Source organism: Phalacrocorax aristotelis, chromosome 15 (genome assembly GCF_949628215.1).
Source record: "Phalacrocorax aristotelis chromosome 15, bGulAri2.1, whole genome shotgun sequence".
Taxonomy (NCBI): domain Eukaryota; kingdom Metazoa; phylum Chordata; class Aves; order Suliformes; family Phalacrocoracidae; genus Phalacrocorax; species Phalacrocorax aristotelis.
In genome coordinates, this window is record NC_134290.1 from 6,554,599 (window position 1) to 6,582,251 (window position 27,653).

The window sequence follows — 27,653 nt, forward strand, 5'->3', positions numbered from 1 at the left end:
TGTGCCTGTCCAACACTCCTTTCCACACCCGAAACTGCTCAGACAGGAGCCCTACCTTACCTAGTACAACTTTTCCTGGTTGTAAGTATTTCCTGATTCCATCTGTTACTTAGTAAGTGCTACAGTAAGCACAGGATTTCTTTTACGTTTATCTTCTCTCAGAATTAAAGCTTTTAATGAAAACTTAGGAAGCAAACACCATTTTTCTGATTTTTGATAGCTAAATCAGCTGTTTAATTGAAAATAACATTAACTCTCAATGGTAAAGGAGGCAGTATCAGGAAGGGATCTTCTTGTTCTTTAGTTTATCCTCTAAGTTTGCAAAATATTTCATTTTGGCTAGAAGCTTCTTAGCTTCCTGAAGATCATCTGAAATGAAATAAAACATTACTAGTTTACAGAGAGAGGGCTGAATTTTCACTTTCAAAACGCATCTCAAGATTCAATGACAGCACCCGTTTCAGTACTAAGAACTGCAAGTTGTACGGACCCATACACTATTAAAAACATGTTGCCTATTATTTTCATCGTGGATGGTTTTGGAACACCTCAGCTGAGGCGTTCCACAAAACATGTAAAAATGTTCAGTTTATAAAGGAAATGTGACATCAATACCCTTTAATAACTTTTCTGTAAAGTGGCTCCAGTGTTGATGTAGCCGCTGGGGAATTTTAAGTATACAGACAAGACAAATGTTTGTGGCTTTTTTTTTTTTTTAATGTATGTAATTAGACCAACTGCCATCACTGAGAAATGCAAAAGATCTGTAGGACTCTGGTACGGATAGTGTCAATTCCAAAACTGGTATTGGAACCATCGGAGGGGAAAGGTGGTGTATCACCTCCTGACAAGGACCCACGCCATCACAGTCCTTAACTCTTGTAGTAAAAAGAGTGACAGATTATAAGGTTATAATTCGTCACACGCAGGCCTAGCCAGCGCTACTTTGCCTTTCGTGTTTACAGTTACGGCACACCTAACAACAAACGCTTTCCAAGACCCAGGAGAGAAACATGGAGGTTTCTTCCCAGTTTAAGCTAGCCTGAAGCGGTTCAAGCTCCCGCCTATCAACTGGTTGTGGAATAAAGTTATGTGGATTATTGCACATGAAGTCCCTAAAACTTGAGGCTAAATGGGGCATCAGGTCTTTTCCTGCCATACGCCAGTGGCAAGCAGCGGAATTGTTCCTGTCTTGACATTCACTGCAAAGAACAGCACCTGCTTGTCTGCTGACAGCTGCAAGTCTGCAGAGCCAGATCTCCCACATCCAAGTTTGAAACCTCAGAATAGACACTAAGTTTGATTAAGAAAAAGAGTCCTTCCTTCCCAGTAGTCTGGGAAACAAACAAGAACTTCTTAGCATCTGCATTCCCACCTGAAGCGCTCATTTTGATGCAAATTAAGTTAACTGGATCTGGTCCTGAATTTCCTGAATTAGCACAAAGGTCAACTTAGAAGTATTTATTCTAAATACCACACAAAGAACACTTGTTTATGCAGTATTTCTGTTCCGTAGTTCAGGAAATATTTGCCAATAAGAGAATGTGGATTTTTTAAGCATTTATAACTGATAATGTATGCCAGCTAAATACTTCATAGACATAGCTACCTCTTTCAAAAGCTGCAGTCACCTCTTTGGTCAGTTCTTCTTGTTTAACTGTAAAATAAATTATATCATTCACATTTTGTTACTTGGAATATATAATAGCACTGCATTCTGATTGTCTGTGGTGGGAAACTTAATTACTAGTCTGATATTCTTTTGGGAGCTAAGAGAGCTTTCCATAATACTGCTGTCAATTTTTTTTTTTAATTTTACAATTTCAGACAGACACATTCCTTTGTTTAAACAGGCTCACAGACAGCAATTCCAATGCAAACCAATGGTCGCTACCTTCCCAGAAATCTAACTTGCTTTTGGTGTATCAGTTTATCCTGGTACTGTGAATTATTTTCTATGCTACTTAGTTTTTATTCTAGTTATTCTAATTGCTTATGGCACATATACTTCAATAAACTCAATGTTTTGGGTATCCCCAACAATATAAACAAGAAAGTTGCTTGTATAAGGACAATAACCACTTAATATAACAGTTGCTAAGTTGAAGAAGGCAAAAGAAGTACAATGCCTGTATAAATGATAAAATTTAATGTCCTCAGTCAGGCATTTTATTAAACTTAATTTTGAGTGGTTCCTTCTTTTAGAATACTCTACTTGCCCTGATCTGCTGAAGGTTGAGTAAGAAGTTCCTTTTTCTAGTCAATATATACACCTCTTTTGCCACTAGAATACGTACTGTTATATGGATTTTCTCAAGCCAGATCTGATGTGTAGGTGGCATAAATTGATAAAGACAACATTGGTTTGAGGGAGGAAGCTCTTGCAGTGAGTCAGTTCGAGACTAATGCAAGTTAGAGACACTAAAAGAAACACACTGAAAAAGCCTTCAAAGAGACTCTCAAGATACAGTAAATTAGTTCTGTACAAAACCCTCCAAGCATAACCTACCTTTAATTAAAGTTTCAATTTCTTCAAGGATAGCCTCATTTTTAGGCTCTGCTAATCTCTCATTAATTTCCATGATTTCTGTGAGAAACACTGAGTCTGCATCACAGTCTGTCTCCTGTGCCGGCTCCACTCCATTCAGCTCCAGCTGGGGAAGAAAACGGGAATTTGGAAATACACATTCTTACAGCTATTTCAATGTGAATTATCTTCTTGAATATTAAGTCTTTTAGTAGAGCTCACTCAGATTCATATCTGATAAACTTCCGGTTTATTCCATGAAAGGTGCATAAACAGTCAGTCTTGAAATTAGCTCCATATGTAGACCATAAAAATCTGCAGTTAACCAAAGCAAAAAAAGGTAACAACAGCTGCCAAGGGCCAGACTGAAATTTCAAAGGGACAGCCGTGGCCAAATACAGTGTGGAATGCAGGAAACAAATTAGTGTAACGCGAGCATCAAATGAGATAGTAATAATCACTAAAATGTTAAAGAATATAGTGGAAAAGCTGGTTAATTTTCAGACAAGCTTGTTTGTGGTCTCCCTTCAATCCTTGTAATCCTCTTCTTCAGAGGAACACAAATTTGCATGTTAATGCTGCAGTCAAAGGTGTGATTCATTGCATCACCAGCAGCAGCCCCAGCACCCATGCTTAGTTATAGGAATATTGATAAAATACATAACGGACACCTTACTAGATAGAGGCCACGGCTCAGCGGGTTCAGGAGGGTTTGGTAGGCCTTGTTTATTAAGGAGGAGTGTTGCTCAGAGTAGTACTGTTCTTTCTGTAAACCGACAATAAATAGTAAGAAGTTAATAATAGGCAGCAAAGTATTACACTTTGTTACCTGCGAGGAGAGGTGCTCCCGCCACATCACAGGTGTGTGCAACTGAAAGTTGGTGTTTAAGAGCGATACGAAGCAGAGGGACAGGGCTGTCTGGGCTTGGGAGCTGTCACCTCGCACAACTAAGAGCTCAAGAACGGCAGCAGCCCCTTCTGGTCATCGCCCGCCGCGAATCTGTGCCTCTAGTCTCTTCTGCTCATCAGCAAACAAAAACTGGAGAGTCCCCGTGACCCCAAAGCCGGAGGGCGGCGGGACTCGGCGCTCCGCCCCGCAGGGCCGTCACCACCGGAGCCCGCCGAGACCCGCCGCCGGGCCCCGGGGGCGCTGGGACGGGGCAGGCGGCGAGGCCCGTCCCGCCGCCCGGGAAACCGCGACCGGGAGGGGTTGGGGGCGAACCGGGCGCCCCCGGGCGCTCACCGGCGGCCTCTGCCCGAAGCGGTCGGGGTGAACGGCGCGCTGCAGGCTCCGGAACCGCCGCTGCAGCCGCTGCGGCTCGATGCGGAAGGAGCGGTCACTGCGGGCGACAGAAGGCGCGTGAGGCCGGCGGCCGGCCGAGCCCGCCGCCGCCCCGCCGGCACTCACCACTCCATCAGGCGGAAAAGGTCGGGCCGAGGCTCCGGCGGCTGCAGCGCCTGGCAACCCGGGCAGAAGTGAGGCGGCCCCTCAGCGCCGCGCAGGGGGCTGCCGCAGCTCCAGCACCGCAGGGCCGGGGGAACGCCCGGCCCGACACAGCGGGGCCGCGGGGCCGCCTCGGGGCCGGGGCCGCGGAGCGCCCGCCGCAGCCCCCCCAGCCGCCGCCGCAGCGCCGCCTGCATCCTCCGGACTACAGCTCCCGGCGGCCCCTGCGCCGCTGGCCGGGCCCTGATTGGCTCGGGCTGTAGCGAGGAAGCGCGTGGCGCCTGCGCACTGAGGGACGCGGCACCGGCTCCGCGCGGCGAGGGCTTCAGCACGCGTGAGTTCGGATCCACTCTCCCCCCACTCACCACCACCCCGCCCCGCCTGCAGAGCCCGGCCCGGCCTTCGGGCGCCCCCGCCCCGCCGGTACCGGCCGCCACGGGCCGGTCTCCGCTGCTTTTCCTGGGGAGGGTCGCGCAGCCCATCCGGCCGCGTGGTGCCGCCGGGGATGGGGCTGCAGTTCCCGGGCGGGGCGGCAGGGAGCGCTGCGGCGGGGCCAGCCCCGCGGCCGGCAGGGGGTGCTGCGGCCGGCGCTCGCCCCCTCGTCCCGGGCGCGGCCGTGCTCAGCGCCGCGCCCCGCAGCCGCGGTCGGTGCAGCTGCTCCCGCCCCCGGTACCGGTGCCGCGGGGAGGGCGCTGACTGAAAGGGCTTCCGGCAGCGCCGCGCCCCGGCATTCCCCGCCGCCTCGGGGCTCCCGCCTGCCCCTGGCGCCGCTCCCGCTCTAACGGGCGCTGACTGCGAGCCCCGGCCCGCGGGCGGCCTCTCCCTCTGCCTTTCCCGAGGCCGCGCTGCCGGGGCTGCCTCTGTGGGAGGTTGCGGGCCTTGCCGGCGTTTCCCAACACCTGTAAAAAAAAAAAAAAGCCGCATGCAAAGTAACGAGGGTGCTGCTATGATTTTATGGCTAGCGGTGAGCTGTAGTAAAGTGCTAAGGAGACTTAAGTATCCCGAGCATACGCTGGGCTGGATGGCAGCCAGGTTAAGAAACAAGAAACGCTGGCAAACCAAGGCAGCGGGCGGGCAGGTAAGCACGGGTGGCCCCAAAGGATGGCAGCGACCCTGGGAAGGCTCACGGACGTCGTAGTAGCCCCTTGGCACGATGAACACAGATGCCGTTGGCCGGTGGAGTGTGTTTTCTTAAGTGGGAAATCACGACACCGCTGTAAATTCCCCAGCGTAACCAAGGCAGGCAGATACCATTTGTTGCCTTTCTTGCTCCTGTCTTTGATAGCACCTGCTGGGGCTACGGTGTGTATCTGAGTTTGGCCGAGTTTCGTACGTTACTTACATATAGGCGCAGCTATTTTGTAAATAAAATTACTGAATAGAACCTGCACAGAAGACATATGAAAATTCATGGGTTATAACCTATATTAAAGGGATATTCAGCCAAACACCAAACTGACTTGCTGTGTGATAAATCCGTTGGGTGCTCTCGGCGTCAAGAAAGCGTACGCCATTCTATAGTTGTTCTTTTTCTTTTTTCAGATTTTCCCGTTGTGTTTGGGGAGCTGCAACTGTTACTGCTTTGTGTGGGGATGCTTTGTCAGAGCGTGCTGCACACACGTTTGTGAAATAAAGTGTGAGCCCTGAAGAGCTCAAGTGAAAATCTGGGAATAAGATTTAGCTGTTGTTTTAGAACCAGCAGAGGGAGCACCACATTCTCTTTTTAAAAGGAAAAACATTATGGTTTGCAGAATTCTTGGGGTTTTACATATAAGCCACACATGCATGCTTTGGTTGAAAGTTTTACTTATTTGAAGACTGAGAATAGACTTTGATATTATAGTACGCTGTGAGAATGTTTGTCGGTTTTACTTTGCTGTAGTAACCTTTTTTAAACATTCACTTTGAAGCCAACATGTCTCGAGAGACCGGAAGTGAAGCACAGCAGTCTCAAGGTACCCAACCGTCACAGAGTGGTACCAGTTCCTCCTCCGGTGGGTCACAGAGTACTAGTCAGTCTTCCTCAAGTTCTGGGACCCTCAGTTCTTTGGACACTGTTCCCACGCAGGAGCTTCCCTCAATCCCTGAGGACCCAGAATCTGAAGAGCTTGTTCCCCAGCCTTGGGGTCGACTCTTTGCACTTGGAAAAGGTTTCAGCAACTGTGGTACGTGCATACTGTAATAAGCCTCTCACTTCACTTGTAGTACCTCAGAAAAGTTTTGAGCAGCTTGGTAGAGAGCAGTGTCTTTTCGTTTTCAAATTAAGTACAAGCAAATTTAAGTACAAGCTTGCAACTTGTGCAATAATGTTTTAGTCTGTACTACAGCCTAGTGTTTATACAGAGTACCACATACACAGCTTCCATCGACTTGGAGGAATTCTGCAGTATTCATGTTCCTTGTTACTTGCTTCATTTTTCCATTTCATAATTTACATTGTTTATATATCGTATGAGTCTCTCTGTATTGCTGAAGGTTAACTGAAGACTCTACTGATACTAAAGAGGATGAAATTATTAAAATATTGTACAAGGTGTTGATAGTGCATGGTGCTTTGTCTGAATTAAGACAAATAAACTTGATTGTAAGGAAGAATCTTGTCTTTGTTATCCTGCTCACTACCATTTGGCATCATCTGTAGTGCCGTAGTTAATAAATTCCTGCAATATTGTGTTCTCTCTCTGCTTTACTTCCCCCTCCTCTCCAGACTGCGTGAATGATGAACACTGGTTTGGAAGAGACAAAAGCTGTGATTATAGTTTTTCTAAGCTAGGATTGTCTGAGACTGGCTTCTACCAAAACTATAGCAAGAAGCATTTCCGAATTTTCAGGGTAGGTGCTAAAGAGGTTAACTGTCTTTTTCTATCTTGGCATAATTGAAAAAGATTGACTTTAGTGGGGGTGAATGCTAAAGAAATCAAAGTTTAAGTACCTTCAGTGTTGAATCCTTTAACAACACTCTTGGCAATGCTCCATTAATCCAGTTTATGAAATAACCTTAGTAGTCTAATTTCCTGATCCAACAATAGTAAATTTCTGTAGTCTCATTTCTTTACAGTAAAGTCATTTTCCCCTTTTATCTTTCCCATTTTTTTTCTCTTTGAGGAAATGGGTCCAAAAAATTCTTACGTTGCCTACATTGAAGACCACAGTGCAAATGGAACTTTTGTTAATAGAGAGCTCATTGGAAAAGGGAAGAGGCTTCCACTGACTCACAACTGTGAAATTGCATTGTCTATACAGACTAATAAGGGTAAAATATCCTATAACATAAGTAGGTTCTTCATGTGTTGACCGAGAGGTCATTTCTGCAGTGATTTGAATATATTTGAAACGGGGGGTTGGACAAGATGATCTCTAGAGGTCCCTTCAAACCCCTACAATTCTGTGATTCTGTGTTTCTTGCAAGCTGAGATTCTTCATGAGCGCTGTTAAAATGCAGCTATGAATTGATAATTTAGTACTCACATATGAATTATCCATATCTACCTCAACCCTAAAAAAAAGCTGAAAAAATTTAAAAGAAGCTGCATCAGGATCCACCTTACTAGAGTATAAACTTTTATAGTTGTTTTCCTATTTTTGAAACACTTTTGTGCTTCAGTAGCTGTGTATGTGGTGGTGGGAAAAGGAAACAGACTATTCCAGGGAGTTGAAAAAAAACCCCAGGTACTTACCAGATGCTGCATAATAATTTAAAAAATCCTCTTAAAAATTAGCAGCGTTGGGGGTTTGTTTCTTTGTCTTTCCACTAAGATGCTGTCTTCCTGATTGTCACTTGTCTTTGTTCCTGCTGGACACTGAAATTCTTGCCTATTTGTCCTTAAATGTAGTGTTAATTGATGAAGCACCATTGTGAAATGAATACCAAATATGTCAGCTTTCAGTAATAAGGTCACCTTGCTAACCCACTGCTGATGTCATTTATAGTCTCAATTAACTTTTTTACATATTCATGGTTTTTTTTCTAGCCGGCAGCATTTTCTTAGTTATGTTGTTGACTATAAAAGTTCAGGAAGCATAGTTGTTTGTTATAATAAATTTTTAAAGTTAATAACAGGAAAATGATCTCCACTTGTCTTCCTAGTGTTTGTATTTTCTGATCTTATGGTGGATGATCAGTTGGTGTTTCCTAGAGAATTCAGAGAGAAATATATCATGTCAAAGACACTGGGAAGGTAAGCATCCTTCTTTCCACAGTATTGAGCGTTAATTTTGTTTCCGTTTTCAGTACCTTGTGCTGGAATTATTAGCAGTGTTAACTGAGCTGCTCTTTTAAAGCAAAAAGTAAAAAGTAAAAAAGACAAAAATGAATAATGACACCCGAGCAGACCTGTTCTTTACAACAGCTTAAACAGGAACTTTGGCTTTGATCCTATGATTGACTTGGGTTTTGCAACCTACCATTAACTGCAAAACCCACTTTTTTTTTTCTTTCGCAGAAAATAAAGTCTGTAGATTCTTAACAAGTTTTAACATTTTGTTTATTCACTCATTTATTGGAAGTAGAAGGAAGAACTTTATGTCAGAATATAGCTTTCTACATCATCACTGTTGAGGCCTTCAGACAGAAGGGGAAAGAACTGTTTTCAGGAAGAAGGAGAGAGGCTGTCTTAAGGGGAGGTTCCTTTTTTATCTGTTGGAGAAAATGGTTAGTGAAGAATTTGGAGGAGAATGTTGAAGTGGAAACAAATCCAACTGCAGTAGACAAGGATTTCTTCCTCGGTGTAGTTGCTACCGAGTAAAAATAAAAGTAGTATTATACCTATTTTTCAGGTTTGTGCAGTCAGGTGCTGAGAGAACTCTTCACTTGGTTCTCTTCTCTTAAATGTATTTGTGTGATGGAAACACTGACAGAGCTTGTCCTTGATATTCACTGGTACCCTTTGTACAGAGTCGTCACTCTACATATTTACTCCTGCGTTTTTGAACGGGTGGCCCTTGACGTCACTTGTTGTTTAAATAGACTTCCTAACTTTGAATGCTTTCTGAGAAAGTTTTGACAACATGCCATATTCAGAAAGCTTGAAAGCAGCAGCCTCAAATTGTGCGTAAGCCAATGCTTTCATTTCATTTGCCTATACTTGTTATGCAGATTTTTTGAAAAGTATTTGTAAGCATTAACACAGCTGTGCTTTTGTGTTAGCGGTGCCTGTGGAGAAGTCAAACTGGCATTCGAGAAGAGCACTTGTAACAAAGTTGCGGTAAAGATAATCAATAAACGGAAGTTTATGACAAGTGGCATTAGAGAGGCAGTAAGTATTTTTGGTTGTCTGTCTGTCTTTTGGCCGTCTTGCAGTGATCTGGACTAGATGATCCCTGAGGTCCCTTCCAACCTGTGATTCTGTGATTCTGTGATTGATTCTGTGGTCATGGAATATCTGATAACCTCTCTGACCACCCAGCTCTCGTCAGCTAAAGAGGATTTTCTCACTTAATGTCTCCTGTATGTAATTCCAAAATGCCTTTTGATCTTACAGAATCTATGGAATTCTGTAAAAAATGCTAGCTTTTATTCTTTTACCACATTTCATTATGTTCATAATTTAGGATTGTTTCTTAATGTGGTATATACAAAGGGTGGTGGGGAGTCTTGGGGGTTTATCTCCTAAAATGCATCAAATAGGCACATCATAACCAGCGGAGTCTGACGAAAAATTTACAAACTCTGCTAATTTTGTTGTATTCTCCATCATAATACCTTTTAATAAAATCATATGAAGCCTTTTGGGAAGGGCTTTTCATGTTTCTAGTCTTGTAGCAGAAGCCTGAATTTGAAGGAGAACAAGCCATGAGGCTTTATGCCAACATGAGAGAGAGATCCAAGCAACTTCTTATCTATTACTCTCATTTTATATAAGGGTATAGGATGAACTTTGAAGAAAAATACTGTCAGAGGCAAAAGTGCGTGGAAGGAGTAGTTATGTAAGTTGTGCTGCTGTGGATTTACTGAAGTTAAGTTGGATTGACCTTATTAACTTCTTTCATGAGAAAATGGGCTTCAGAGCACAGATACGATATATAGAATCTGTTCAAACTGACTCAGTATTTCATCGGGCACTCTGTGAGAAACTGCTACTTGATGTGGAAAATATTTTTGTAACGACAAAAATTCTAAGATGGAAAGGTAACTGGCTGAAGAAGCGACGCAAGGAGGCTTTGGTGGGAGCGGAATTAGTTATGCGTGGAAGTTTTGAGAATTTGCCTTGAGGTTTGTCTTGTGTGCTGTCACGTGTAGAGATCATAGCACAAAAAGTGGGAATATGCTAATTCCGCTCTTTGGCACTGACCCAAAGTCTCTGTTGATGGAAAGGAAGGTTGCAATATCGTGTATGAAGAACTGATACTTTTGTATGCTGGAGTAATAGAAGTTAGATAATGTTTAATAGTGCAAGACCGTATACTTCAAGATCAGTGAAAATTCCTGCTACAATCTACACTTTCCCTAGCTCAGAGGAGGAGGTAGATATAGTTATCTGCAGATGAATGTGTGACATCAATGTGATTGAGAATTGCAAAATGCAATTTTGGAACATTTCTAATAAAGATTAAGAAATGCTGCTATGAATTGTAATTATTAAGAAACGCCACTGTTCAAAACAGAGGTAGGGCTGCATTTGGCATGTTGTATATGGATTTGATCGTGTGTGTTCAAAGGTGATTGATTTGGCTTGGGAGAAGAGAAAAAAAATACCTGCTGCGTTTATTTCATGAGTTGAGCCTAAGCACATATTAAAAGAATCCGTTTATGTTGTCACGCAAAATAAAGGCTAGGAGAGAGTAGCGTTTAATTTTAGGGATAGCCCTAAAGCAAAGCGTCTTGGAGGGAGGAAAGCTGTTTAAAGGACAATACCGATATATACGCAACCAGATTTTTTGTAGTTTGGAAATTAGGTGGAGATTTCTAACCTGCAGTGAAATGACATGCCTGGAGCAATATCTTGCTACAGACAGTGAGAGCAGGCTGTTCATTTAATTCACTGAAGGTACCTGATCAGCTTATGGGAAAAGGTTAAATGTTATGGTCACTTAAAGTAGCAAGGGACATGAAATGATGGCTTTTCTGGTACTGTCTCTTATTTCTCATGTGTCTTATTCCAGAACAGCACTCTTACCCAATATGATATTTTATTCTTTTAATAGAACCCAGCTTTTAATATCAATACAGAAATTGAAATTTTGAAGAAAATAGATCATGTGAGTGTTACTGTACATTTTTATTCCTTTTTGCTGCCTACCGTACTTCTGTAGTTCACTAACCTTAGTGTAGTAACTAAAGATCAGTTTTATCTGTTTAGAAAATATTAAACAATGCATATAATTTTTCTTATAAATAAGTCTGTTGAACACGTCTTTTTTTTTCTTTTAAATATTCGTCATTACAGATTTGATGTTTTAAAACCTTGAATAACTGAGATGTAAATTTGAGAAGAAACTTCACAGGAGAAGTTTCAACCTGAACCACTGTTGTAGAAATTGTTCCTTGATGCATGTTTTTGTAAATACTGCCAGATAACCAAATACAAAGATTGGATTCCACTGGCAATCTTTGAATTTGTATCCCCTCTTTCCCTGCATCGTCCCCCACTCCCCTGCCCCTCAAAAGGCATTTCTTTTACTTTTGTTAAGTAGAAGGTTTGCATAGCTTAATGAACTTTCCGTTGCTTGCCAAGATAGTGTTGAATATAAAATAAATATTGAGGGTATGGTAACTCACAACTGGAAAAAAAAAAGGATACTTGTTGAGCTGTAGTCACCACAAAGGCTGAATGTTTTTTTTGTGTGGAGGTACAGGGGAGAAGACAATAGACTTGAATAGTAAGTGTTTGCCAAAGCCTGGGGTGCTAGACACTTGTGTTGTGTTAGTTTAACTGGCATGGTTGAAATCATACTGAAATAGGAACTTTAGCATGATAAACTGTGGATAATGTTAGTTTTTACAGATGATTCTACTTTTCTGTGTGTGCCCATTTGTGTTTCCTTTTTTATTAGCCTTGCTTAATCAAGATCAAAAACTTCTTTGAAGCAGAGGATTACTACATTGTTTTGGAACTGTAAGTAACTTGTTTGAAAGTAAATGCATAAAATGAAATGTTTTTTATAGCCACAAAGAATGTGAATAGTTCTAAACTCAGGGAGGGCTGTTGGTTTGTTTTGTTTTGTTTTTCTTTTGCTGGCCTCCGCTGTTCTCTGAAACCTCTGTAAAATTAGGAACTAGGATAACCAGGAGAGTAATCCTTCTACGCTTTGAAGGCACTTAGTGCCTGGATAGTTGCCCACTACACTGCTGTTGCAGATTGCTGCTACTTTTTTGATTTTTGAGCTCATAAGAGGAGGCTGATGAAAAATCTTTTAACAACTCCCAGTGAAGACTCAGGCGATCAGGCCTAATTCAGCGGTACGTGTGCTGTGTTTAGGACATTGCTTATTCATTTTCAGAAATATATTCCTTCTCTGTAGTCAAATTAGTCAAATGTTTTGGTCTCTAATGAGATGAATCTTTTGGAAGAAATATATTGACTTGTTACCTGCATTTCTTTTAGGATGGAAGGAGGAGAATTGTATGACAGAGTGTCAAGGCCAATCAAGATGAAAGAAGCTACCTGCAAGTTGTATTTTTATCAGATGCTGCTGGCTGTAAAGGTACATGACCATGAATTATACCAAGAAAAATATAGTTATGCATATGAACGTCAGTCAGATGAATTTTTCTGTCACTTGTCACTTCTGAAATCCATGCAAGCAATCAGCACAGCACTCTTAAGTTGCTTTAACAAGATTCATTACCTCAATGCAGCCAAAGAACATTCAAATGCTCCTACTTATTAAACACAGGGACTAAAGTAATAATACAGGCTGTGCTTATTGATGGCAGGATATCGTGAGACTTCTAGTAGTGTGTGGGCAAAGAGTCATCAATGTAGTAGCCTTCAAAAAAATCAGCAATCAGATGCTATAAGCATTTCAGTTCAGCAGACAACAGATTAAGACTACTTTAATAGATCTCAAGTACTGAATATTGAGTGCTTAGATAAATTTCTTCTAAACTCATAAAATTATAAGCATATTTCATTAGTAACTTCTGCAAGATTGCTTTCTACATCAAAGTTAATCGTCTGGACCTGAATATACTTTCAGATCAATTCTTTTCCTTTTTTCTTTTGACTCAATTTTAATGTCTTTGCAACTGCCAAAATAGAAACTTAATAGTTGTTCTGTGGGAGGTATTAATAAATAATAAACCTAGAGTTATCTTCCTCATTACTGAGTAAACCACTGTATTTTTCCCCAGTTCTTGTTTTTGGGACAGCTGCTCATATAATAAAAGTGGTGTCATTACCTTCTACTTCATAATGATACTATATCTTCAGATATAATAAAGAAAAGCTTCCCTTCAGTGTAAATGTGAAGACATCTCTAGTACGTATTTTGTGCTACTAGTTAGAATCAATGTTGTTCCTAGTTTTAACACAGACTTAACTGTATCTTAATATGTCAGTCATTTATGACTAGATTTTGATCCTTCCTTGCTGTCAAACGTTCTTCTAATGAGAATCTAGCTCCTAGTGAAGCTAGATTCTATTCTCAGATTTGGAGCAGTAGAAAAGTGGATAGTAGACTTGCATGTAGACTGCAGAACTACAGATAAGGAAACAATGGTACACTTGCCTCAAGGAAGTGACTTTTTTCAAAACCCTTTGTATATTTAACCTGACATTGATCTTGTATCTCCTCCTTCCTCGCTTTTCCTAGCTATATCACCAGGTTTTTGAACCCTTTTTCAGCCTCCAGCTCTTTGACAACTGAGGTGTTTTTTAAATCTGTCTACTATTACCAGTGTGAGGACTGTTGTGGCATGGTGAACTTAACTGTCTCTGCAGTCTGAAACATGGACTGGTATGGGTATGATCAGACAATTATAATGACTAAAAGAAAGGAAAAGGGGAGAGATTGAAAACTAGAATTCCTACAAAGGCAACAGGACTTTGGTCTTCCTTAGTTCTGTTGGTTTTACTGAGATGAAGAAAGAAGCATAGCTTTCCAGTGAATGGGAACAATGGAACACCTTGCCAGGTCTACACACTGTGCTTGCGTTGAGATTTGATATTTGAAGCATAATGCTTTCTAAACTTGGTGGGGGTTTGTTTGTATTTTGAGAAGAGAGAGTCATAAACTGTGTAGCTTTAAATGCATGCATGCCTCTTACACAACCATTTCAGTTATCCTGCCATTGTTATATGAAAAATTGGAAAGCTTACATTTAAAAAAAAGTTAATTGTCTGTTTTTCTTTGGTTATATATCTCTATATATTTAGTATCTTCATGACAATGGAATTATACACCGAGATCTAAAGCCAGAGAACGTGCTACTTTCATCTTCTGATGAGACATGTCTTATAAAGGTAAGGAAAGTTACATTTCTTCCTGTTAATCTAGAAATATGGGAGTATTCCTTTCCATTCTTCTCAATATTTAGTTAAACATAGCAGTAAAAAATATTATAGAATTAGTCATACAAACTATGAAGTAACTTAAAACATTGAGTTTTTTTTCATAAATTTAATTTTACTTTTGTGGACATTTAAAGCCATATACTTATCTAAGAACAACTGAGAAATGTGCTTGTATAGCACTTAATTGCGTACACAACTTCAAACATCAATACTTTTTTTTTTTCAATAATATCTAAATTATTTCTACATATATCCAGGCTGTATGGTGACAGTTTTTTTTGTTGTTGTTTTGGGTTTTTTGGGGGGTGGGGGTTAGGGTTGGTTTTTTTTCTTTTTGTGGGTGGGGTTTTTTTTACCCCCCAGATAAAGCATTGAATAGATTTGCATGCTAAACATCTTATTTTTCAAGTAATCTCTTCTCATAGGCTACAGTTCCTTTATTCTGTGCTTGTCCATTTACATCCAAATCTGAGAGTACTTTGTGCTAGTGTAAAGTGTGATCCTCTGTCATATTTCTCCCTATTCCTCCTCTCCTGTTCTCAGTTGTTGTTTACTGAATACTTAATGATGTTTGGGGTAAATTTTGTTCATAGTCATGTACTGGAACTGACTTGGAAGGAAGAAACGTAATGTTACCTCCTGATGTATGTTGACACTATGGTATGTTCTAGTACAATCAATCCTAATATATAATGTGGTGTTACCATTTTTAAATACAAGATTACAGATTTTGGACAATCCAAGATTCTTGGAGAAACTTCTCTTATGAAAACATTATGTGGTACTCCCACGTATCTTGCTCCTGAGGTTCTAAATTCACTTGGGACTGCTGGATACAGCCGAGCTGTGGACTGCTGGAGTTTAGGAGTTATTCTTTTTGTATGGTAAGATAATGTGTAGATGCTGCGTACCTTTGCTGGGCAGTCATTGACATACATGGCTCAAGACTTGGCAACTTCAGTATCTTTATTAGGAAGTGAAAGTGTGTTTAAAACTATATATGTGTAAAAGATGCTATGATAGCAGATGCTTTAAAATGTGTGAGTTTAGTGTTTCATTTGCTATGACAGAATCTATGTTATTTATCTTATTTTCTTCTTTTATGTAGCTTGTGTGGATATCCACCATTTAATGAGCAAAATACTCGACTGTCTCTGAAAGATCAAATCACTCGTGGAGAATACACATTCATTCCAAAAGAATGGAAGCATGTATCAGAAATGGGTATGACTCCATTACAATGGGTAGCTGAATATCTAGCTCTTTTTCTGTCGTTTTTGTTTTCCTTTAACTTCCTGTCAGCTGTATGACATATTCCATGTTGATCTGTTTAAAGTAGTGTCTTAAAAATGTTTTTGTTTTTTTTAAGTTCAAATTTGAAGTATTGGAAAGCGTAGATACATTTTCACTGAAGAGATTTCTTAGTAATGTTTAGCTTTATTAACTACTGAAGTATAGAATTTGTGGGCACCTATGGCTATTTTTCCTCTTTTCACTTTTTCTTCTGACTTCATCCAGCTGGTCTACAAACTTTGCCTTGCTCAAAGAATCTTCAAGCATTGAACCAAAAATGCCAGGAATTTAAGGGGTATGAGTTAGAAATCCAAGAGAGGAACGTTAAGAGTAATTTCATGGTGTAGTCTTTGAGCTTAAAATAGTAGCCAAATTTGTGGAATCAACTATAAGTTTGTCCCACTCTAAGCTAAGTAGTCTGCAAAATTAGTTGAGTTCTTGAATAGCAAACTAAAATGATAGTTACTGTCTGCATGCTTTTCTTCTTCAGGATATTTTATATGCAGAAAATAATCGTAGTGTTTGCCTTAGATACTCCTTTGTACATGCAGAGGAGTTTCTAATAAATGATGTGATGATTCTTTTTCTAATAAAATTACCAGATATAGCTCCTTCCTGAATTATTTGAAGCTTATTCAATATTAAGTCGGACATATAAGAGAATGGAAATTATGTTAAGGTCATATATAGTCCTAATGGTATGTATAACAGAATAATCAGATACAATGGAAAATAAATGTTGCCAAAATTCCTTTATGGGAAATTTGGAGTCATAAAATATGACAGAAATGCCATATTTTTCACAGCGTCTATTAAGCAGTTTCCTAAGAAAATAAAGTTTATGTGATTAAGTTGAGCATACATGTATATGTCTTGTCTCTTCTTTCCCATCTTCCCAGATGGATAACCTGCTTTCCAAGACAGTGGAAATGAGGAGACTAAATTAAGCTGTCTTTGCTTGTCCACAGTAATACTGAAGCTTTTAGGAAAGCGCTAAACTTCCTATGCATGCTTATTACATAAATTGTGGACATGCTCGGTATATCCACTGGTAATTCTGGTGCACTGAAATCGTGCGCATGTGAAGGAAAAATGGTTACAGCCGCCCCATGCATAGGAAAAAGTGAGCTGCCCAGCCAGTATTTTTGGGCACTGTTCTGAAGTGTTGTAAGACACGTTGTTGCACGTAGCTTTGGCGTATGCATATTGCAGAACTTATTTTCAGGTAATGAATTTATTGATCATGTGCCAACCAACTATCTTTATTATCTTAGCACTGGATCTTGTGAAGAAGCTGTTAGTAGTGGATCCAAGCAAACGTCTTACAACAGAGGAAGCCTTAGAGCATCCTTGGCTTCAGGTAGGAATGGAGTTTTAACAGAGGTACAGCAAAGCTGGGTTGTTCTGGGGATAACTTCTTGATGTAAATTCAAAGGCAGTTCAATAGCCTGAATGTTAAGAGGTTTTGTTGATAGAGTGTAATTTGCTTCTTCAAGGAAGCAGGGGCGCACTTACTGCTCTGGTCACCAGGGATGGAATGCGTACCTGATCCTGCTCTGTGGAGAACACCATAAAAGGGATACAATGATGGGCAATGAGAGCTTTAATTCTTTAGCTTCATGGGAATAACAACTGTTATCTTAAGTCAGAGCTTAAGTCTGCCTGTCTGTAGATTGTCTCTGACAGCAGCCAGCAGAAGAGCAGCTGTCGTTTGGTGCTTCTCATGGGCACGCACTGCCGCCTGCCTGACAGCTGGCTATACAGCTTCTGCTGGCTGCTGTTAAGACTGGAGAGATACTGCTGCCTACTTACAGAAAGAGAAGAGAGAAAGAAAAGGCCAAATGTTTAGGAATTATTTGTTTGTTTTACGGGCATTGTCAGTGATGTGCAGGAAGAGGAGCCATCAGATCCCAACCTTTAGGATGACATTACCCCAGATACTGTAGTCACCACTTTCCTGTTGGACAATTCTAAACCGAACAGACGGCTTTTGTGTCTCTCTGGAAGCAAGATGATCTAGCAGCACCTTGTTGTGTCAAAGTCTTTGTGGAATGGAGCCTTCTCTTTCTTGCAGCATACAGAACAGGATTGCTTCTTCGCTCTCCCCATAAGCAAATGCTGTCTCTGCAGCACACAGATTTTTTCTTTTCCTGTTTTTTTTCTTTTCCTCTTCCAAAGGCAGCTAGACCCCCTGTTGTTCATCAGTGTGTTTATTTTCTTGGCCCCTGTCCCTGGCAAAGTTTTCATTAGCTCCTACCCCTTCCTATTGCTGTTTTACAGCACGGTATGCTTTCTCAGTCCTTCAGTTTCGTCGTCCTTTTCAACAGTTGTTGCTCCTATTTGTAGTCTTGTAGCATTGCCTGATGCCGATCTGTGCCTTTTCCCACCCTAAACACATCTTTGCTTGATTTTGCTTTTAATTTGACTTCTCCTTTGCCCTCCACCTTATCATGAAGTCCCCGTATGTAGGTTTTACCTTGCCACATCACGCACTCTTCTGCCGGAGTGAAAAAGGAATCCATAACTTATTCCTCTCTTCTCCAAAGTGGCCACACTATCCTTAGTTTTTTGTCCGTTGCCTTTTCTCTTTATTATCTGGATAATGCATTGTCTTTGTGACTTAACTATCTAGCAGCACTGCAGCTCACATGACCTCGTATACCCCCTCTGCACAGGCTGAGGGCATTTCTCAGCCTTGACCAATTTGATTACCTCCTGATGCAGCCTGACCCATGCTAGAATGCATCTTATTGCTACCTGTGTCGGGACCCTTGGCAACAGCCGTAAGAACTTGTATAGGAGAGCTTTTTGTCCTTGGTCTCATGATCATTATTACATCGTCATATAATAAAGGTGGCTCAAAGCAGCTTGGGTCCTTGCCAAGTAATGTAATTCTCTTGGACTAAATCTGCTATATCTCATGGTTGATAAATCTTCAGTAACCTGTATTCAGGAGTGGAGAAGGACTCAGATTCTATAACTTGTCCACCGGTCCAGCTGGAAAAAGGCGTTTCACAGTTTATATGTTCACTATTCTGTGGTTATCCCATGGATGCTTGACTCTAGATCATGTTTTATAGGCATTGTAGAGTACCAAATAGTCCTGTCAAGCTAAACTAGGTCCTGTTCCAGCCTATCACCTTTGGTTAGTAGTTTGTCAGGACTCCTGCAATCCTGTCATCTCTGGCCTTTCCATCAAATCAGCTGTTTTTCCTTTGTGGGAGGAAGATAAAACTGATTTTGATGTTAAGAGAATCAGAATTCAGTGGCCTTAATGGTAAATGCCAACAATGAGATCCTCATAGTCTGTGCTCAGGAAGACATGGAGTAGGTAGAGCTTGCAAATATCTGCCTGGGTCAACACTCTAGATTAGCAGTTGAGCACAAGTGATAGGTACAGGTCTTTCTGTGCCATACCATCCAGCAAGTTGCAAGTCTGTTGCTCTATTTAATGCCAACTTTTCTGTCACTAATTCTTTCCTACCAGCCAGCTGGCTTCTGCTGGAGGGTGTGGTGCCAGCTCAACACCAGAGGTTGACAGGTCCCTGTTTTTATTTTTGTTCAAGGATACTGGTATTAAGCTACTCCTCTCCAAATTCTTGTCCTGTTTCAACACCCTTTGTACACCTCCATGATCAGTTCTGAATTTAATGGAAAATCCTGGGTCTCTGGATTTTTTTTCTCAGAAAATAAAGCCTAGTCGACATCTGCAGCTGGTCTGTGCTTTCAGAGTTTTAGTCCCCGCAGAGAAGACTTCAAAAAAGCATGGAGTATTCTGCTGAATACCTTCTTTCAATACAACCAACAGCTTCTGCATCCTTTGAGACACCCTTCTCAGAGCTCTTTAACATCTGAGAATACAAGATGTGTTTTTTAGAGACCAAGTCTGATTGTGGTTCTGAGAGGATGGACCTCCTTCTTTGAGCATTTTAACAGTCCCACTTCCTCGTGTTGTTTGTGTGGGCAGGCAGCGTAGAATCCTGCAGTTTCTTTCTGGCAAGTGTCCAGGACTACTATGTTCTTACTATGATGAACATGAATTAAGTGTTACTGGTTTGGGAACCCTCTGAGTAGGAGGTGATGGTTGCCCTGCCTTCTGTTACGGTCAGGTTAGGTTTGTGAGAGGTAGTCTTTAGGTGGTCTTTTGGCATTCCAGAGGTGACTACTGAGCTTTTCTGGGTATTTTTGCTTGAAAAGGCTGAAGGAAGTCACCCAGTCTACCTCTGAGCCACAAAACGGGTTCTATTTACTTGTGCCGAACATAATGCTATTCATATTCTCCCGCTGGGAACAGTGTCTGGTTTCAGATGCTTAGGTAAAGACCATAGGAAACAGAGTGGAAGCGAGGGAGTATCACTCCGTGCTCAACAGCTGGCAGCTTCCCGAGACAGAAAATGCATTTGGATGACTGTTTTTAACTCATTAACTTGTCCTAATTATACTGCTGGTCATCAGAAAATTATTCCTGGCATTCCTGGCATTTACTACTGTAGTTTTGTGTATAACTTCTACAGTGAGTTAACTGATGTAGATTCTTACATTTGGATTATAATTCTGAGCAGGAGATATTATTGATAAACCATGCTACACTGATTTTTAAGAATTGCTGGTATATGTAATGGGAAAGGGGAAATAGTGATTTCAACAAGCTAAGAATCTGAGATATTTTGGTATGTAAACGCAAGCTGTTAGCATCTTGATTATATATTGACTTTAGGGACACCTCTTACATTTAATTTTGAAGACAAAAAGTTTCAGAAAACATCATAGCCGTGAATCCAAATGTCATCTAGCATTCAGATGCCATTCTTTAAACCATTTCCCTTCATGGGCTGTTACTAAGAGTATCAGTTGTTATCATAAGATAACAATTATAAGAGTTAACATATCAGATAACATCTGATATCTATATGTTGTTATAGCTATATCTTATCATAAGATAATATAATGATAAGAGTTATCAGATGTAGACTGCCTGCTTGGAAGGCCAACATCCAGTGTGTTCAGTTCTAGATATCACACATGTTGAGTACCACCACCAAAAGAGCTCCTTGAGTCCTGTTACTGTGAGTTGTGAGGAGCAGTTACTGGCTCCCCACTCCCTCTTGTGTTGTCTGTAACTATTGTCTTTAAAAGTTAGTGTGGAAAAAAACACAACAGACGCATACTTTATGCGTACAGCTAATGCCTGTTAGCCCTCTCTAATGATTTTGGGTCCACTAGGGAATTTTTCGGATATTAAAAGTAAGCATGTTCTCCAAACAAAAATTAATCTCTTCAGCTTTATTTAAACCTGTAGTGCTTTCAAAGTAGTGGTTTTAATACCTGTGCTGTTTGGTCCATTCTTTGCTTTAAAACTTACTGGGCTGCTTACACCTAAGTACTACTCAGTGGAGATGTCTCATCAGTATTTACCAGGTACTTAATAAAACATTTTTCAAAGGCATATAAACAATTGCTGTTTCTGCCTCTGAAAACTTCACTGGCATCTTTTGAATTGGACAAGATTAGTTTGGTTGCATGCTGAAGAAAAACTCGGGTGTTTTGTTACATAAATGGAAAAATATTTATCTTACCTATCTTACCCATTAACTCAAATGTAGCCCCAGTCAAATCAGGTGACACTGGAAAAAAAGACAAGTCCCAGTTCTGTATAAAATAAACTGGATGTTCACAAAAAAGCCTTTTTGTAGCCATTAAGAACATATTTAAACCTAAAAAGAGGCACTGCAATTCTCCATTGCTTAGAAAAAACTTGCCCTGCCTTCACTCAAAAAACCTAGTTAAAACACTTGAAATCCTTAGGAGCTAATGATCCTTATTTCTAAATGACTCTAGCAGTGAATGTCCCATTCACTTCTCTTTGAGTTTCCCCATCTTTGCTGTGAGAATGGAACAAAATTATACAACCTGTTAGTTTCAGTCAGTTGTTCAGAATAAATGCCTGGTTTTGGTTCTAGATCAATTGTTCATTTGGTGAACACATAGTTGCTGTTCAAAGCTCAGCCAAGGGAAAAGATCTGTATTAAACCACTATGAGCAGTCCTGGGAAAGGTTTAAAGGCTTGATTTCAGGATTGGAAGCCTGATTTACGGTTTGCAGCTAATCCATAACAACCCATCCTAATAAAATTCCTGCAGGAGAAATTGCTGAAACTAGAGAATGAGATTTTCTTTTTACAACAGGGAGTATATGATGTCAACTAAACATCTTGTTTGCACTGATTTCCTGTTCCCTGAGGTTGCCGGGCATATACCAAGAGCACCCTGGTTACTGTCAGCTGAACCAGAATGAGGTTCCGTGCTAGATTTCTCTCTTGAGACATGCCTGACTTGCTGCTAAACTAGCTTCTCTTAACAAAGGATCTCTGCTGCCCTTCCCTCCCCTGTGCTGTCCTTCCCTCCTCTTAATGCTTCTGCAACCAGGCCTGTTTATGCACAAATGAGACTAGTAAGTCCCCTTCATCCACTTTTGCAGTGTGTCTCTCCCAGACGCTTTCCTTCCACTAATGGCAGCTTCTGGCTTACCGCTTCGGGTAAATAGAGAACGAACTGTACTATCCAGTGAACTTGTGTCAAGATGTGAATGCGCGATGAATAATGTAACATTTGTTGATAATCATTTGGGTTTTCAAAAGGGAAACTTCACTTCAGTGAAATGCTCCAAGGGTTTGTGTACAACTTTTAACACGTTCTATGGACTTTTTTATGTTAAGGATAACTGCGGGGTGCTTTTTAGGATAATGTTTTGTTTGAAAGTTTGGTATGTGGGTTTGGATGTTTTTTGGGGCGGTTGTTTTGTGGGTTTGTGGGGTTTTTTTGGTTTTGTGTGGTGGGGTTTTTTTGTTTGTTGTTTTTTTTTTAGGGTGTACAACAGGTTTGCTTTGGGGGCGGTGTGGTAATGAAAACTACCGAAATTTGGGATACTGATGAAGCTGAGCTAGTGGAAGTGAAAATATGCTGTTAGAAAGGGAAGTCGTCATGAGACCAGAATGCAAGACTATAATGCAAATACTTGTTTTTTCAAGAGTGAATAACACTGTTTTGGTGAAAGCAGGCCCTAAGTCCTGATGAGGCCTCTTCTGATGAGGCTGGCTAATGAATTACTTGCATAAACTCCTAGCCTCTATGTTCTGTTCTTTCAATGTTGTTCTACTTTGTTGAATGATACTGCAAGTTTAGTTTTAGCTTGACTAGTATTAGCTATGTAGTTACTGAGAGGAAACTGTGTCTTTGTAGAATGAAATAGAACTATTTTTTCTTACCAGGACTGTAAGAAAACCATCTGCTCAAAATTCTACTGGGGGCCATATCCCCCAGTCTGTACTGATATCGGGGGTTGCCCTGACCCAGGTGCAGGACCTTGCACTTGGCCTTGTTGAACCTCATGAAGTTCACATGGGCCCACTTTTTGAGCTTGTCCAGGTCCCTCTGAATGGCATCTCATCCCTCAGGCATGTCAGCTCAATTGCACCACTCAGCTTGGTGTCAACTGCAAACTTGCCGAGGGTGCACTCGATCCCACTGCCTATGTTGATGATGAAGCTAGTAAACACTACTGGTCCCAGTTCAGACCCCTGAGGGACACCACTCCTCCCTTTCTCCATCCAGGCATTGAGCTGTTGACCACTACTCTCTGGATATGACCATCCAGCCAATTACTTGTCCATCCATCAAATCCATCTCTCTCCAATTTGGGGATAAGGATGTTGTGGAGGACCGTGTCAAAGGCCTTACAGGAATCCAGATAGTTGACATCTGTAGCTTTTCCAGTGCCCACTGATGTAGTCACTGCATCACAGAAGGGCACTAGGTTGGTCGGCAGGACTTGCCCTTGGTGAAGCCGTATCAGGAAGGTGTTTGCTTTGGGAGGAAGCAGGGGAACCTTCTTTTCTCCTTCATTCATTCATTCTTTAATTACTGATCCATTTAATTAGCCAAAATGTAGGCTTTTCCCTTAAATATTCCATAACTTAGAGCTACTGCTGTTTTTTCACAGGATGAGGATATGAAGAGAACATTTCAACAGCTACTTGCTCACACATGTGCCAGTATGAATCCACCACAAACATCAAAAATGGTATGGGTGACAGATTACTTGAAGATTAGTACTTGATGCATAGAGAAACTAGATTTCAAATTAATCCATAATAAGAAAATAAATTAATTTTGAGAACTTAAGAAGTGTGCATTTTGGCTATATGTAGCGGTCTGCTAACTATCTCTTGATTTCTGAATAGAAGCAACGGACCCTTGGCAAGCCACTTTGTTTAAATGTATAGAAACAGTCTCTTAGGCTTTAAAGTGTTATTCATATATTTAAAATTAAATTGTTGAACATGTATATTTTGATGGATTCAAGTCATAAATGTTTAGTGTTCAAGGAAAAATTCTCACGTTAGTGAAAGTTTAGAATGGTATTGCGGCATTCATTACCAGATGCTAATTAGGAGAGTGTTAAATGGTAGTGGAAGATAAAGCTGGGGCAGTGTCTTATATGAGAAGGATCTAATATAATTAGATAGATCTTGGTAGAGAAGCATTTGTTAGTCATACTGCTTTTTTGGGTCACAGAAAGGAGATTTTATTCAACATCTGTAATTCCGTAGCAAGCAAAACAGTTAGGTTCTGTCTTAACCTGATTTCATGTAGTCATCTTGCTGTATCTTTCTTTTAGCCAACCACAACAAGAAAGCGTCTCCATGAAAATGAGGAAGAATCTGGCTCTAAGCGTGCTGTTCCTTCTACATCATTTCAGAAAATGAGGTGAAAAAAAGAGGAAGTGACTTCTGTTAATTATAGCTTTTTTATGAAAAGCAGGATTTTTTTTATTTAAGAAAAATCTTAATAATGGAATAACTGTTGAAGATGCAATTGCTAAATAAAAATAACTTTGTAAGACTGAAGTGACTGCTGTGTATACATGAAAATCTACACAAATAGTCATGTTCCCTTTCATCCGGCTCCCTGACTCAAGGAGAGTATCAGGAAAACTCATGAACTAAGTTACTAACATTTTTTAGGCTAGTTTCATCACCATCTACACTCCTGGTTTCTTCTGTTCCAGTTTCTAGGTTAGGCATGGAACTAACGCTTAGTCCTCATGGATGAAAAAGGAATACTAAGTTTGCTGAGCTTTTGCCTGAGACATAGTATTACCTGACACAAAACGCTGCCGGCAGACTTCTGAGGACACTTCATAGAATCATAGAATACCGTGTTGGAAGGGACCTCAGGGATCATCTGGTCAAACCTTGCTTGGCAAAAGCATGGTCTAGACAAGGTGGCCCAGCCGCCCCTCCAGCTGAACCTTAAGTGTCCAGTGTTGGGGAATCCCCCACTTCCCCAGGGACATTATTCCAAGGGCTGATTGTTCTCATTGTGAAAAATTTTTGTGTGTCCAGTTGGCATCTCCCCAGGAGTAACTGGTACCCATCGCCCCTCGTCCTTTCCATGAGACTCCTTGTAGAAAGGGAGTCTTCATCTTCTTTGTAGCCACCATTTAAATACTGGAATGTGGTGATACTCCTAATATTCAGTTTTGATGCAGAACTACTGATGGAGCTTGTGGCACTCTGCACTTCAGACAAAGCTAAGTGCTGGGCTGGTGGACTCAATAGTGTGGTGATCTGTGGAGCGGTTGATAGGCTTTCAAAGCAAAGTTATCGTCTGCAGGTAGGTTCTAACTGGTCTCTTCTTAAAAAGCGTGTACTATGTTTATTTCTCTTAGGATGGACTGAGTAAAAGACAACGTGATAACAAGCGATGTATCTAAGATGTGTAAGTTCCTGCCAGAGAAGAACTAGGAATTGAACTGAGAGATAAACAATTTTTTGTTTGCCTGGCTGTTAAGTGAAAATTTTGGGCTGTATGCCTCCTCCTAGAGGATATTAATTTAATTATTGACTAAGAGGGAGCAATTTTGTAACTTTGTTCTAAGACATGAATCTTATGGTTAAAAACACTTATTGAAAATTGGTTTGGAAAGAATAAAGCCTAATGCATTATGAAGTAAACCAAGGTCACGTAGGAACTAAGGCAAGACATTCCTGAGTCAGGCTTTCCCATACGTGTCCAGTGCAGAGATACTGTGTGTTTGGAGATATTTGATATTAACCATTGTTAATGATAAAATGGCCAATCTTGTACATTCTTATTTTTCATAATGAACTGCATGGGGGAACATCCATGGGCATCTGAATGAAAAAAAAACCCCACTGGTTCAAATCTGCTCCATATTCCCAGGGGTGATAAACCAGAAGAAACGAATGTCTGTCCCCTAAAGCCATTCCCTTTCTGGTGGACACGTGCAGCTGGCACATCCTCAGAGAGTTCTGGCACTTACTGTAGCTCATCTGAAGTAAAAGGGAATACTCAGCTGCCATTTGCTAGATAAAAGAATCACAAAGACTTGGTGTGTTTGGCCTAGGTTTGTGATCCGGTGCACTGCAAAAGCCCATACCTTTGGGATTTGGTTACCAGTGATTTTAAAAAGATCGGCATCATTACAGATGAGAAGATAATTGACATAATTCTGCAAATTAACTGTAATTGGTCTTAGAAATAAGAAACTTTGAGAACTTATTTCTCAGTCTTCTTTACATCCCACTATTGTTAAAAAAATTAATCTGCTTTGCTTGGATCCTTTGCCTGGGTCCTGACTAAGACCTGCTTTCTAATTAAACCTTAACTTTGATCTCAGTCATTTGAAGTCAAACCTTCGAGCTGATGCCTGTGTGTTCATCATTTTATTGCAGAAAGGTTTCTGAAGTTTGAGACTTCTCCATGAAAGACTAAGTTTGGGAGCTGTTATTAAATTCCACTATGGTAAAGTGGCATCTAATTTTCACTGAGACAAGAAATTATTATTTCTTTATTATGTATTATTCACAGCACGAGAGTCTTCAGCAAGCAAGGTCTGCTTGCCTGTTCATTTCAACAGGCGTGGGTCTACGGCATTTGGAAGGCTTCAGTTTGGATGCCGGTGGTACAAACGTGATGAGAAGGCCAAGGATGAGCCTAGCTGTGCCTGGTACGAGGAGCGCCGTCAGTGACCAGTGTCACTGCCTGAACCCCGCAGAGGTACGATGTGGAACCCCACTTACCCTCAAGCAGCTGTCGCTACGGCCGCTGCCGCCTTTGGGAGATGGTCTTCCACTTTCATGGCAATGCAACCATTTTGGAGCTCTGCTCTCCGTGACGGTGGGGCTCGGGAGCGCTGGCCGCCAGTCAGCTGAAGAGGCAGGCTGCTCGCTTTTTTTGTCTGGCCCGACCGGCGGCCGGGCTCGCCCTCAGCCCCGCCAGGCCACCGCGCAGCCCGGACCTCCGCAGAGGAGAGCCGCGGGCTGCCTTGGCGGGCGCGGGGGGCAGCACAACGGCCCGCCTCGGGCGGGAGGCCGTCGCCGCCGGCTCGGGGAGGCCGGGCTCCAGCCGCAGGACGTCCGGCGCAGGGCCGCGCCGGAGCGAGCCTGGCGCCGTCAGGCGGGGGGCGTCCGGGGTCCGACCGGAGCCCGGCCCCGGGGGCGGGGCGCGGGGCAGTGCGGGTCCCTCAGAGCCGGGCCCGGAACGTGGCGCCGTGGGCCGGGCGCCCGGAGCGGGACGGGGATCGAGATCGGCCCGGCGGGGGGCGGCGGCGGCGGCCCCCTGAGGAGGGGGGGAGGAGGAGGAGGAGCCGGAGCGCGATGGAGCAACAGGCACCGCCGCCCGCCCCGCCGGGGGCCGTAGCGGGGGGCCGGGCTCGGCGGCGGCGGGAGCGGGACGCGGAGCCTCCCCGGGTGAGTTGACGCCGGACGGGCGGCGTTGCGGGAGCGGCGGCGGGAGCGGCCCCTCGGCCCGGCCCTCTGCCAGGCGGGCGCGGAGGCGGGAAGGAGCCGCCGGGCCGGGCCGGGCCGGGCGCGATCCCCGCCCGCGGCCGTCGGAGGGAAGTTGCGGGGCGC

The 27,653-nt window shown here is 42.0% G+C and overlaps 3 protein-coding genes and 1 long non-coding RNA gene across 7 annotated transcripts in view; 2 read left to right on the forward strand and 2 right to left on the reverse strand.

The window, feature by feature from the left end:
- Positions 1–201: 201 nt before the first annotated feature.
- On the reverse strand, positions 202–4,168 carry HSCB (HscB mitochondrial iron-sulfur cluster cochaperone). 2 transcript variants are annotated; one of them, XM_075110426.1, is made up of 6 exons: positions 3,936–4,168; positions 3,771–3,867; positions 3,204–3,293; positions 2,510–2,654; positions 1,610–1,657; positions 202–369 (listed from the first exon to the last, which is right to left on the reverse strand). In XM_075110426.1, exons 1-6 carry the CDS (start codon positions 4,166–4,168, stop codon positions 278–280), a joined length of 705 nt encoding a protein of 234 aa, XP_074966527.1. In that variant the 3' UTR covers positions 202–277. The 2 variants fall into 2 exon arrangements, with proteins under 2 accessions (XP_074966527.1, XP_074966529.1); XM_075110428.1 differs by lacking the exons at positions 3,204–3,293; positions 3,771–3,867; positions 3,936–4,168 and adding an exon at positions 3,357–3,626.
- A 15-nt stretch (positions 4,169–4,183) lies between these two features.
- On the forward strand, positions 4,184–24,623 carry CHEK2 (checkpoint kinase 2). 3 transcript variants are annotated; one of them, XM_075110417.1, is made up of 15 exons: positions 4,184–4,305; positions 5,882–6,136; positions 6,679–6,803; positions 7,077–7,224; positions 8,059–8,149; positions 9,118–9,226; positions 11,115–11,168; positions 11,964–12,025; positions 12,515–12,614; positions 14,288–14,374; positions 15,146–15,309; positions 15,534–15,649; positions 16,993–17,078; positions 23,717–23,797; positions 24,395–24,623. In XM_075110417.1, the coding sequence occupies exons 2-15, from the start codon at positions 5,887–5,889 to the stop codon at positions 24,485–24,487; spliced, it is 1,566 nt and encodes a 521-aa protein (XP_074966518.1). In that variant the 5' UTR covers positions 4,184–4,305; positions 5,882–5,886; the 3' UTR covers positions 24,488–24,623. The 3 variants fall into 3 exon arrangements, with proteins under 3 accessions (XP_074966518.1, XP_074966521.1, XP_074966520.1); XM_075110419.1 differs by lacking the exon at positions 4,184–4,305 and adding an exon at positions 4,958–5,049; XM_075110420.1 differs by lacking the exon at positions 11,115–11,168.
- Positions 7,218–27,349, reverse strand: LOC142064902 (uncharacterized). The gene is made up of 3 exons (XR_012663232.1): positions 26,823–27,349; positions 21,295–21,342; positions 7,218–8,103 (listed from the first exon to the last, which is right to left on the reverse strand). It is a non-coding gene; the product is annotated as an uncharacterized LOC142064902 (long non-coding RNA).
- TTC28 (tetratricopeptide repeat domain 28) overlaps positions 27,252–27,653 on the forward strand; it is a 197,662-nt gene continuing 197,260 nt past the window's right edge. The window contains exon 1 of the mRNA XM_075110409.1: positions 27,252–27,491. Coding sequence (XP_074966510.1) covers positions 27,399–27,491 — 93 coding nt within the window. The 5' untranslated portion in view covers positions 27,252–27,398. The remainder of the gene's footprint in view (positions 27,492–27,653) is intronic.